This window comes from Caloenas nicobarica, chromosome 2 (assembly GCF_036013445.1).
Source record: "Caloenas nicobarica isolate bCalNic1 chromosome 2, bCalNic1.hap1, whole genome shotgun sequence".
NCBI classification, from domain to species: Eukaryota; Metazoa; Chordata; class Aves; order Columbiformes; family Columbidae; genus Caloenas; species Caloenas nicobarica.
The window spans coordinates 67,083,330-67,096,246 of NC_088246.1; the positions used below are offsets into that span (position 1 = coordinate 67,083,330).

General features: G+C 42.5%; 1 protein-coding gene across 1 annotated transcript; it reads right to left on the reverse strand.

Annotated features, from left to right (window-relative positions):
* Positions 1 to 1,303: 1,303 nt before the first annotated feature.
* On the reverse strand, positions 1,304 to 12,455 carry ALDH5A1 (aldehyde dehydrogenase 5 family member A1). Its single transcript, XM_065629785.1, has 10 exons — positions 12,116 to 12,455; positions 11,812 to 11,895; positions 10,073 to 10,243; positions 9,663 to 9,779; positions 9,071 to 9,214; positions 8,062 to 8,205; positions 6,412 to 6,570; positions 4,906 to 5,075; positions 4,227 to 4,285; positions 1,304 to 4,066 (listed from the first exon to the last, which is right to left on the reverse strand). Exons 1-10 carry the CDS (start codon positions 12,416 to 12,418, stop codon positions 3,861 to 3,863), a joined length of 1,557 nt encoding a protein of 518 aa, XP_065485857.1. The 5' UTR covers positions 12,419 to 12,455; the 3' UTR covers positions 1,304 to 3,860.
* Positions 12,456 to 12,917: the final 462 nt, after the last annotated feature.

Below are 12,917 nucleotides of genomic sequence, written 5' to 3' on the forward strand. Positions count from 1 at the left end.
CCACCTTCTTGTGTCTTGGAAGGCAGGGAGTTTTGACATTGAAAGTGCTTTAAACAAGTGCTAAAATTAACTTAGAACTTCTGAACACATTACTTAAACCTTCTAAGATAACTCTAGCCTTCCATGAGCAGTAGGGCTGGAACAATGGGCATGACCAGTTACAGCGAGACAGTTACTTCAATGCCAAGTCAAAGCACAGAGCTTCTTTTACTTACAGGATCACCCAACTCCCAACATGTGCCTGATTGATCTTGAGAACAGTAAAAGCTGTTTTACTCTCTGCAGGCCACTTAAACTGCTGTTTATGTTCTGTGGCTTAATCACGAAAGCACAACTAATCATAAAAGCATAAAATGTTTCTAAAATCGCCACTGCCTGGGAAAGAGGCTGCAGAACACTAGCCTGCTTAAACATTTCCTTGATCTCAGTGACAAGACATAGTGAAGTGCAATCTGCCAGCTACAGTAAGCAAAATTAAGTACTAGATATTGATCAGGCTTCACATACTTTTTTAGTAAGACTGATCATCTGTCTTCACTGGTATTGGATCAGTGGTGTTACCAGCCTCTTCACTTATTCCAAGCACCCAAGGTAACTTTGCCAGCTTAGCATAACAATGTACAACTGTTATCTGTAGTGACTTGTCAGAAAAAGCTTATGCACTGTGATTGGAAATAATTTCTGCTTATTTAAGCTAAAAATGTTAGTATCTAGTAGAACAGGTAAAGATAGCTTAAGAGTTTATTACACACAGAGGACATGCAGTGGGGGGGCAGGGGGGGTGGGCGGTCAAACAAAGGGCAATGTAGGAAAATAAAACGGAAATTGGCCATGACTAATTTGGGTTGGAAATTAGAAGACAGTTTCTGAGGGTTCAAAACTGTATTAGCTAAGTGGAAATTAAAAAGCTTCCGAAAATCTATTTTAAATCTTAATAAATGAAGTAAAGAATTATGCAAGTAATCATATCCTGAAAGCAGGGAAAGACACTCTGATCCACAAAGCCTATATCTTGTGGTAAAGTGTTTGATTCAGCATAGAAGACTTACATACAAAATGACTGATGGCATATTACTGTGTCAGTCTCATCTATTTTATTTAGATTCAAGGGACTGTAATTGGAGTAACCCAGATCTTATACCTCATCAACATGTGGATGCAAAGAAGTGTCTTTTTTCCAGCACTAAAGCTGCCGGAACAAAAAATTCTGTGCAGATCTGAGAGACTGAACTTAATGTGGCTGCTGTCAGTTTATCAATTCAACATTGAATAAGGTATTACAATAAACCACAAAAGCCAGTGCTTTCACAGAAGTTATTTATTAACTGAAAACATTTTTTCCGTCACAGTTTTAATATCCAGAAATGGCTAAACTGTCACAAGTGTAATAAACATAAATGAGGTGTGAGAATTCAAGTATATCTTTTGTTGAAAAATCACAGCTTTTGCTATGAAGACAAGTTTAAGATTATTCTGTGCTTAACTGATGTAGACCTTACTGACACAAGGATACTATGCTGGAATCCAACCACAATCCCATCTAGACAAAGGTATTCTTAAAGTTTATTAACATAGCTTATCTTTAATTATGGTTTGTGCTTGTTATCAGGCATAGTAAAAGGTATTATTTGCTACCAAAAAAGTAAACATTTACTCATTAACAGTGCTATTCTCAGAAAAGACATCAAGATTTAAAATGCACCAATGCATCAGATCACTAACTTTGCAATTAAGAGAGCAGCAGGTTAAAGAATTTATCCTCCAACTGCACTGTCCCAAGAAGTACACCCACATTCAAGACTGCACTGTCATACCGCAGTAAATGAGATAACTTTAATTTTGGCCTTATACTGCAGTTCACAGGCAGAGATATTTTAAGTTTGTGCAGTTGTACCCATGCACCAAGTTATGACCTTCTGCCTAGTTACTCTTTCCAATAAGAAATAAACACTTACTGGCAGTCAAGGCTGGCAGACAGCTTCCTCTTCCACAACACTGTATTCCTCAAATTCGGGCAGCCTCTGCTCTCAGTAGTGTAAGCTTAGAAGTTGGCTATAAGAAGGCTAGCGTAGAAATAGGCCATTCTTTTTTTGTTCTTGGCAACAAGCACAAATGCTGCAACTGGTAACAGTTTTAAGTCCTCACTATCTTAAATGTGCATTTTTCGTGCATTGGAAATTATTGGAAGGGCAGTAAGTGTCCTTTAACCACCCTTTGCTTGGCATGATGCACACACGCTCTACTGACAGTTCATATGCTCCAGACTCACCTGGTCTCAAGTGTTACACAAATATAACCATTAAAAAATATTTAGAAATAATAAGTAGCAGTCAATGCTACCTTATGTGCGTTTTAAAAAACCTCTGTGAAACTCAGTTCTGGGTTGCTTCCCCCTCACCCCCCCACCAAGTCTTGTGTTATCTGGTACCTCCTTGCCTGACTGGATAAAATACCTTAAAATATTCCATTTCATAGGGTACATTCATTAGTGTATAGGAAGAAGAGCTCTGTTACCTTCTTTTATTTTTAATAATTGATGGGTAAAGCCCCACCAAATAAAGTTAACCAACAAAGCAAACAAAATTTATTCCCTTTAGCCTCTGCAGTGCTGATTTATTAACATTGTACATTTTTTAAAGTACTTCCTTTGACTTTCATTAAAATAATGTTTAAACAACATTGTTTATTTCATATTAAGGAAGCTTTACATCATCTTTTGAAGATGACAAAATAGTGAGGTGATATGTAGAAGTCTCACCTCTAATCACTTCTATTTAAATCTTTATTAAGTCACATGTTAGCAATGTTCAAAGGTTTTTAAACCTTCCTCCCTAATTGACACCTGTGTAACCACAAATCCAGTTCAAGACACAAAGCCCATAGGAACAGAACCATCTATCTGCTCATGGTTTTTGAAGATGGTGAGGAACGTTCCTTTAGACACTGAGCAACATTTCCATTCTACCCAAGGACAGTCACATTCTTTCATGGAAGGGAGTTTACCTATATCATCATGTCACCACTTGTGCTTCCTTCACATAGCCCTTATAGTGTCCTTTCACAATTCCGCAAGTTATTTCTGCAAGTAAGCATCCCATCTTCCTCCTGCTACTCACTAAGCCAGCAACTCCTTGTCCTGGACTCTCCTGTTCCCAGGACTGCTGGGGCTCACAAACATCAAACAAGGGCCTATTTGATCCCAGGCGTACAAGCTGTCAGGCACAAATTACAGCCCTTTGCTCAGAAGCCCAAAGCTGAACAGCTGGCAGCTCTGCAGCCAGCATTAATATGCACTGAAAAATCTGTGGCATTTGCCTGCATGGATCCCTAGCTGAAGCTAAAAGCAATTGCTCTCCTTTCTCCCACAACTAAAAAAAAAAAGACACACCTGATTCTAAAAGAAGGTCACAGCCACATTAGAAAACGTGAGTATTTACACAAAATTCTAATGGGAGACTGCCATCCCCAAAGCCTCCCGCATCCACACTGAAACCATCAGAGGCAGTAGAAAATAGTGGTCTAGTTTCCCCTTGCCATAGGTTATGATCTATTTTCATTATGCACAAGTCTCCAAGTCCTCCGAGTTACACAGGGGCAATCCAATAAGAATAAATGTGGATTCTTCCCTACTGATTACTAAAAATGATGGACATTGTGATCACATTGCTGAAAAACTGAATGTATAAATAAAGAACATGTAAAAACATATGGCAGCACAGAATACTGTAAATATCTCTACACATACAGAACAGGGTTCCTTAGAGAAGGTAGAAGTTGAATTTATACATATTTCTGGTTCAAGAAGCTTATTAAAACTACAACACTCTGTTCCAAGCTCTTAGTGTGCTTTATGAAGATTTTTATAAGCCTCCAAAGCAGACATATTTTATTTCTAAGTATTCATCGATGCCATATTTTGAACCTTCTCGCCCTAAGCCAGACTCTTTTACCCCACCAAAAGGACTCTCCACCGAGGACACTATTCCTTCATTAACACCGACCATTCCAACTTCCAGCTGTTCTGCAACTCTCCAGATCTGAGCCGGATCCTGGGAGTAGAAATATCCTGCCATGCAGACACAGAGACACAGGAATGAAAATTAAAATCAAGAAGAACAATTGCAGAAGAGTATAAAAAAGAGACTTACTGACATTGAAAATCATCATCCCATAACACTAAAGCTCATAAAACCACACAAATGCATTTGTCTGACGGAAACACATACCTGCTAAACCCACATTAGCTGCGTTAGCTATAGCAATAGCTTCTGCTTCAGTCTCAAATCTGTCAATATAAAGAGAAAAAATACAAATGAGGCCTACAGTTCATCTACTGTCTTGCTGACTGACAAGAAGCAGCCTTATCAGAAGTAAAAAAGTCAAGATACAAAACATCTAATTCAATTTGTCTTTGAAACAATGCAGGAGTTTCCACCACTTCTCTTAATTTAAACTGCAGTTAAGTAGTTAAGATTGCCTTTATCCTCCCTCAGTACTGGTAGCTAAAACATTTACTTCACATGGGTTAGCCCACTGATTTTCCACCACAAAAACTTAGGACTAGCAAATCACATGACAAACTGCAAAGTCCTGCCTCCTAATTCACACTACAAATCATGAAAATGATGGTTTTGATGCTATCTACCCTCGCTTCACCGCTGATACAATTGAAAATAAAATACTTTTCAAAAAGTTGAAGAAATGCTAAAATCAAGTTGAAAGAAACAAATAAACCACTTGCCCGAAGTATGTTTTCGCATGTGTACCCCAGTCTTATTACAAGACTTGTGTGGTCATGCAATAATATCTTATGGCAAACTGTCATTCAGATCTTATTTATTCAAAATAATCTCTCTTTGGTTTTTTGTAATTGCTATTCTTAATCTTGAAAATGGATAATCTTACTTGATAACTGGTGCTAAAGGACCAAATGTCTCCTCTTGGGTGCAAAGCATTTTTGTTGTAACGTTACTAAGTAATGTTGGCTCAAAGAAATTCTTCCCCAAGCTGTGTCGTTTCCCTCCAGTCACAATAGATGCTCCTTGAGAAACTGCGTCATTAATATGTCTCTCTACCTGAGGTATGCAAACCAAAAATTTTAAAGTCAGCGTGTAGGAATGAACAATAGTATATTTTCCACTGAAGAAACAATACTCTATTAAATAGAAGATTTAGAAGAGAGGGTTCTACTTTTCAGAAGACCATTTGCAGTATTATTTAAAATTTCTCTTGACTTTTTATTTATCTCGGTCTGCCATAATTTCAGAGGGATAAATTAGGAGTATGGACCAGTCTCATGGATATTAGAGATTCAGCTTTTTGGTTGAAATTAAATATTACATCTAACAAGAGAAAAAGTCTTTGCAGGCCTAAGAAGTACATCTGATATTGGTGATCACACAATATGAAAACAGAAGTACACGAATGTCATTTAAAGAGAAACAGACAACTTTCAAGATGATACTGGCAACAACATTTTCCACTCCCTACAATTCATCCAAAGACAAGAACATAAAGAGAAAACTAAAGTACCAGTTTCCACCTAGATTACTGTCCTTGGAAATTACAGGACGACAGTGACTTTATATAGTGCTTGCTTATTTGTATATATAGATGTATATGATACACAGACATACACTATACTTTTGTGATGCACAAACGGAAGGCATGAAGGAAAGAAATTAAAGTATTGTATCGTTTGTCTCCCAAAAACCTCCAAATATTTTCATATTCTGTTGTTTTATAAACAGAAGGAATCTGGCAGCGTTCAAGTATAATGGGATTCAAACCAAGCCTGCATATAACTGAGCCATAGTACCTTAGAAAGTATGAACCACATTATTTAATAATATTTAACCTCAGGAAGGGTGAAATATTATAGATAATGTGACTTAATGTGATTTAAAAAAAAAATCCTGGAGTCACGAATCATCCAAAACAGAAGACCCAAACCACGCATGTAAGGTTTCAAGTGATTACAACATCCAGAGCTCTGGTATTTTTAACAGCAATGTATTATTCTGCTTAGCTTTTGCAAAGAGAACCACTGTTCTTCAAAATAAGTTGTCATTCACAGTGCTTCACAATTGCAGGATCACCACACAACTCTCACAGTGTATCCAGTTTCAGTAAATGTTCTTGAGACCAGCTAGAAAGTAACCAGGAGAAATGAATGTCTCCTAAAAGAGGAATCTCTTTTTCCCTCGATGGAAATAGAGGAATGATACATTAACTGGCCACATCTGTTCGGCTATACATATACACAGACTGGGAGGACAGAACACACTTCCAGCCACACTGCAAATACAATCTAACAAACCAAATGTGAAAAAAGTGAAATATAAATCTGAAGTTACTCTAGGATCATAAAAAGGAAATTAAGATGTCAAAAATGAAATATTTTATTTATACCTTCTCCACTGCTTTTTCATTTATTAGCGGCCCTTGGGTAGTTTTTGCATCAAATCCATTTCCGACATGTAGTTCCCTTTCTATAGCTTTAGCAAACTTTTCCACAAATTTGTCATGGATTCCTTTTTGCACGAGGAAACGGTTTGTGCAAACACAGGTCTGAAAACAAACATGAAAAACAAACAGTAGTTTATATTGTATTTAATCCATCCATGAATTCATTCTGGCCTCCATGCCACAGTGTCAGGTTATTAGAGTGATCTGTCCTCTGCCTCTTCTTCATCACCCTAAGCTGTTACCTTGCTTTGCCATTTCTTTCATCACTCCTCTCACTTTAGAAATACAACATTAACAAGCTGTCAGTATATGCAAGAAATATGCCACAATGCTACATTTAAGTCACTCAACTTCGGAAAAGGTTTTCTGAGTTACGTGGATTCTGATATACGGATCAGCCAAGGTCCAGAAGCTACAAAAAATACCTTCCAATTAGACTGCAGAATCCTGGACTGAGCAGCAGAACCTCAAATCACACTCGGTGATGTGCGTTTATTTTTTTCTTACTCCTTCATTATATAAGTTTGAATTTGCTTTCTTCCTGCAATTTGTTTTTAAGTGCTTTGAATGGCCTACTTATTTGTGCTACCCCTTTGCTCTGACTGCATCCTATTTTGATTGCTATAGCCTCTCAAAAGTAACAGCTACTTTATCCTTCTATGCAGCAGCCGAGGTGCCTTTCATGTTAGATCTTGTCTGATCTGGGTCTGATCACTCAGTGGTCCTTGTCCACATTCCATTCTATTTTGATTCCTTTCTTTCTTGCCAAGATTAGTCATATGTTTTCTTCTTGTGTTATTCAAGCAACATTTTCCCAAGCAAATGACCTCCTGATCCCAATGAAAACTTGCGGCTTCTCCAAAGTTGGAGTTTGTCAACGTCAACTTCATGTTCACATCTAGAGGCAATGCTCACAAAGCTGGAACAGTCTCCACACAGCCCTGCTCAGCTGACTGTTAGGGAAAGTGATGGTCTTAAATTTTTTTTTACTCTAAGTAAAATACATTTGAAGCAATGTACACTTGAATCCTGTCTATCACTTTTTTAAAGCTACTTATTGTGGAAACATCTATCCCCGAGTGCCTTAACAGATTTCAATCCCCTTAACTCCTGCTGGGTGCTTTCAGAACACAAAAAAAGACTTGAACACACAATCTTACATACAGAAACATTTATAATGAGACTTGAAGCCTTTATTTTAAGAAATGGCTAGGCAGGTTATAAAACATAATCCTGAGACCTGAGGCAAGACGGTGCCTTTTCATAGCTCCAGTTCTCCAATAAATTTAATTCTAACAAAGTACATGACAAAATGCATTATCGCTTCTCATGCTCTTGCAAGGGGTCCTAATGAACATCTTCCTTCTCAGTGATATTATAGACTGCCATGTATGTTGTGAAAGTACATGGAATTTTACAGTGCTGTTATTCAGACTTGCTGATAACTTGCCCAGAGCCATGTGCCACTCCAGTGTCTTTCTCTTCGTAATTAAGTGTTCTATGCTTTCCTTTTTCATAAAATAGTCTATTTACAGCTTAAACTATACGTGCAGCTCTTCATTTTGCAGAAACAATGACAAAAAGGTTACTTACCTGCCCTGAGTTTCTATACTTAGAAGCAAGGGCTCCTGCAACAGCACGGTCCACATTGGCACTGTCAAACACTATAAAAGGAGCATGTCCTCCAAGCTCCATGGAAACTCGCTTCACAGTACCAGCTGCGTGTTTCAGCAATATCTGTGGGCAACAGAGGAGACGCAGAAACCTGTACCTCAACCAGATGTGAACTGTGGAACCACAGATGGAAGGCAGTGAAAAACTTAACTCTGACAGGGAATTAATTTGCATCTTTAATGCTAGACCACCTGTTTTCTCCTACGACAAAAGTGAGGACTAATTTCCTTTATTTAAATTTTAGAGATGAAATTCTGGCCAAGAAATAATGAAGAAATTTCACCCACTTTAGTTCAGGTCAGACTTTCATACACTAATACTGTCACTCGTTTGCTTGTTCTTTTTCGGTAATAAAAATCTTGACCAGTCTTACAAAATTTTTCCAAGATCTGACAGAATTTGGGATTCAGATTTGCCTTGATACCAGACTTTTTCTTCATTCTGCATACAGCTATCGCATAGAATTCTATCATCTTCTAGCCACACTCTGCAGTTTTATTGATTTCCTTAGAGATGGTGACAAGATTGCTTATTGATTATGGTGGACAGGAGAGGTTCAAAGGCCTCACTTCTCTAATACCTTCTCTCAACTGCAGAAGCCATTCCAGAATAGTACCTTTGAAACTCAGTTTCAGTGTTCTTATTAGCATGTTGTCACCTTATGATATGAAACAAGAGTATGTTGTACAGAACTGTTCACATTATAATTTAATAAAGGGCAGTTATCCAGAAGTTGCACACAAGCACCCTTCTGTGAAGTACTGAAACTAAAGTACATAGACAGTATCTCAAGAAGTACACAATTATTTGGATAATCTGGGTACAGCAGATAGAAAAGGCGGCTCTGTATAAGGGCACACACTTTCACCCTTCTTTTCCAGTATAACCATAGTAATAATCTGCAAGAATATGCTGTGCACTTATGTACCTTTCCTGTTGCTGTAGAGCCAGTGAAAGATATTTTGGCTACCAAAGGATCAGTGCACAGAACTTCTCCTACAGCTGGTGTCTGTTGTCTGGAACAAGGAACAACATTATACACTCCCGCTGGAATTCCAGCCTGGTTTGCAAGCTGCAACAAAAGAAACACAGAATTTGCATTATCAGTGCATTTTGTATGAGGAATAGTCACTTAATGTTTGTCTACTGTTTTAAAGAAAGCAGTCAATGGAAGAAGAAACCAGTAAGTCAATGGAAGCCGAAAGTGCACAGCACAACTAGTAACAGATACCATGGTGTCAAGACAGCAGCTTTGCTCAGGTTTAAGCTGTCATTCAAAGCCACCAAAGGAATGATACAAAAATGTTTTGTGTAGGTAAATGGCTGAGTTCTCCTTGAGGCTCTAGACTGTATTAGAGGTAACTTCAAAAATTCTTACTAACCCAAAACCTCTGGATCATGTCAGCCAGTTTGCCCTTCCTTCATGTACAGAGCTGGCCAAAGTTATGTTCAAAGCCCCTCTGACTCCCCGTTTACAGCTTCAGCCCACTGCTAAGGCAAAGCTTGGCATAAACACTCACCTCCCCAAGAGCTAATGCTGATAGAGGTGTGTCCTCTGCAGGTTTCACTACCACCGTACAGCCAGCTGCCAGAGCCGCACCAACCTTCCGGGTAATCATAGCGCTGGGGAAATTCCACTAGGATGAGAAAAAAAAGCACAATCAAAGTTGGGGAAATTTTGCCTCCTGTTTTTGAAGAAATAGCTGACATTTTCTGTAATTATGCAATAGCCTAAATAAATCTGCATTATGTGCTTTGTCCCAAGTGAACATTACAACGAAGCACTGCCAACCCAAGAAGCAGCGAGTACAAGGTAGAAATGAAACTCTACAGGGGTGTTTGCCAGGGCTGGAGGAGCTGTAAGGCCACAGCCCCATCCTTTGGGCTGAGCTGACAACCTTCACAATTTGAAAAACTCAGCTGTGCTTACTGGGGTTATAACGGCTGCCACTCCTACTGGCTGCTTCAGCACCAGGATTCTTCTGTCTTTCGCAGATGCTGGAATGACATCTCCGTAAACCCGGCGAGCTTCCTCCGCAAACCACTCCAGAAATGAGGCAGAATACAAGATTTCACCCTGTGCTTCTTTCAGAGGCTTCCCCTTTGATTAAATCAGATTGAAGATACACTGTAAGCAGCAGACTGGTGCAATAAAAAGAAATCCAAGTCATTTCGGAGTTTCTGTTCTTTTTGGAGTACTTTATAATCCCCTATCATGTACACTGTGATCTCCACAAAGGACTGTATGATTACAGCAGCAATAGTTGTGCGGCTTCAATATACTGTCATTGTATAGTCAACATTTTGTATGTTGTTCCTGGATTCATACCTGCCGCAGACAAGGAGGGAATAGCAAATGGAGCGTGTATTTACAAACTCTGCAGTTAGCTGCTGCTACTGTTCTGAAGAAGATGTAACTCATGGCAAAACAGTTAAAAGTTCATGCCAGGGATGTTTGTTTTGGCGAGTATTACTTTGGACTACCCCCAGGTCTGATCCCACAGACTGAACGAACATAAGCAGCTGGGATGCCACACCGGAGCTGCAAGTATCTTCCAGCATGGTTTTATCCAAAAGGATACCAGCCCGTGAGCTCCCAGGCTGCTCTGTGATGCAAACCAAAGTACACAGTGAATCCAACTTGTACATTTGCTTTAGTAGTACTGCAATTTCTTCAATGCAGTCAATGAAAATGATAAAACACAAACATTTCTGCCAGGAAGACCATGGTTTGGGCTGATGTCTGCTTTTGCACACCATGAAACACAACGTGGGTCTGATTTCCACTGGATTGTTAGGTACTATTGTCATCAAAATAATGCATTATATGTCAGAAAGACAAATGTTGGGAACATTTTCAAATGACCCACCCTGTTTCCCTGAAAATAAGGCCTACCCCGAAATTAAGCCCTAGCACAATTTTTCAGGATTTTTGAGGATGCTTGAAATATAAGCCCTACTCCAAAAATAAGCCCTAGTTACAGTTCATAAAAAAGTGAATTTAAATAGTGTCCAGGCAGCTATACAGGAAAAGAAGTGAAATTAATTGACAGTAGAATGCAGCAGGACAGACAGACCCTTCACTAAGAAGAGCAGACACCGGACAGACAACCGACAGCTGCGTTGCCAATGTGCTACAAGCAGGCTACATGGACAAGAGGTGCTCATTTATGGAAAGTGCTATTGCTAGACATGAGAAATTGGGGCCAATGGTTCTAAATGAAATAAGAGCCACAAGAAATTCACGATGGAATTCAGGGTTTGGAGAGTTATGATGATGTTCCAGAATGTGATGATGTGACTGTACGTGAATAAATGCTGATTTTTTTGTTCGAGAATCAATGTAGATTGTTGTTCATGGAAAAATAAGACATATCTGGAAAATATGCCTTATTGTCTATACGCGTCTATGTGGCCTATCACCTATATGCTTCTTTTGCAGCAAAAATTAATATAAGACCCTGTCTTATTTTCGGGGAAACAGGGTAACAGAGCGATGTGAATGCACAATGCGCATGGCAGGCTCAACTTTAAGTAACAGAAAAAGAGATGGTGGCTAACTGGTGAAACGCATACGGGGCGTTTTGACGGCTGTCGGTTTTATACCAACGTCAACATCTCCAAGAAGGCAGAACGCCAGCAGCGGGCACGCCCGCAGCGCAAACTCACGTTCTCGGCCGTCACGATCCTGGCCAGCCCGTCCTTGTTCTCCAGCATCAGCTCGAACCACCTGCGGAGCCGCCCGCTCCTCTCCTGGGGAGAGACAAGGCAGCCGTGGCCGCCGCCCGCAGGGAGGCCGCGCCGCTTGCCACCGGCCCCTCCGTGGGGGAAGCGGAGCCGCGAAAACCCCCGGGGCGGCCCCGCAGCCCGCGGGCCCTGGCCGGAGCGCACCTCCCCTTCCCGGCCGCCTCCCGCCCCAGGCGGCGTTAGGAGCCGCGCCTCGCCCGCGCCGCCATCTTCCGCCGCCGCTCACCTTGGCGGGGAGGCGGCCCCAGGCGGCGCCGGCTTCGTGTGCGGCCCGCACGGCCGCCCGCGCCTCGGCCGGCCCGCAGTCGGCCACCAGGCCCAGCTCCTCGCCGCTGGCCGGGTCCTGCACGGGGAAAGCGGCGGGGGTCTCCAGCCAGCGGCCGCCCACCAGGCCGCCCCGGCGCACCAGGGCGGCGGGCAGCGCCGAGCTACCGCGCCGCGCCGCCGCCGGACCCGGGGCCGGCGGGGGGAGAAGGAGGAGGAGGCGGCGGGCGGCAGCGGCGGCACGCCGCGGTAGCAGGCTCGCCATGGCCGCGCACCGGCGACAGGCGGCGGGGCCCCACCCAGCCCGCCCGCCCCGCGCCGGAGGAGCTGCGGAGGAGGAGCTGCGGAGGAGGAGCTGCGGAGGAGGAGCTGCGGAGGGGCCGGGCCAGGAGCGGCCGGGCCAGGAGCGGCCGCTCGGCGCTGGGCGGGTGGAGGCGTTTGTTCTGCCACTGCAGGGCGGGCGGGGCGTGTCTGTGAGGGGCTTCTGCGTCCCGTAGCCCCAGCCCCACCGAGACCCCCCCGTCCGGAGAGAGAGGGTGGGCTTGTGCGTGGTGGTTTGGCTGCAGGAGCACCGGCCCCCGGGAGGCTGAGGTCGCCCTGGGCCAGTGGCTCTCGCCACCGGCTCCCGCAGCAGCCGCGGTCGCTCTCTGGCCCGGGCGCCGTGCGAAGCCCCTGCCCGGCGCCACCGCCTCGCTGGGCCCGGCGCCACCGCCTCGCTGGGCCCGGCGCGGCGCGGCGCGGCACAGCCAGGCCAGCTCGCCGCC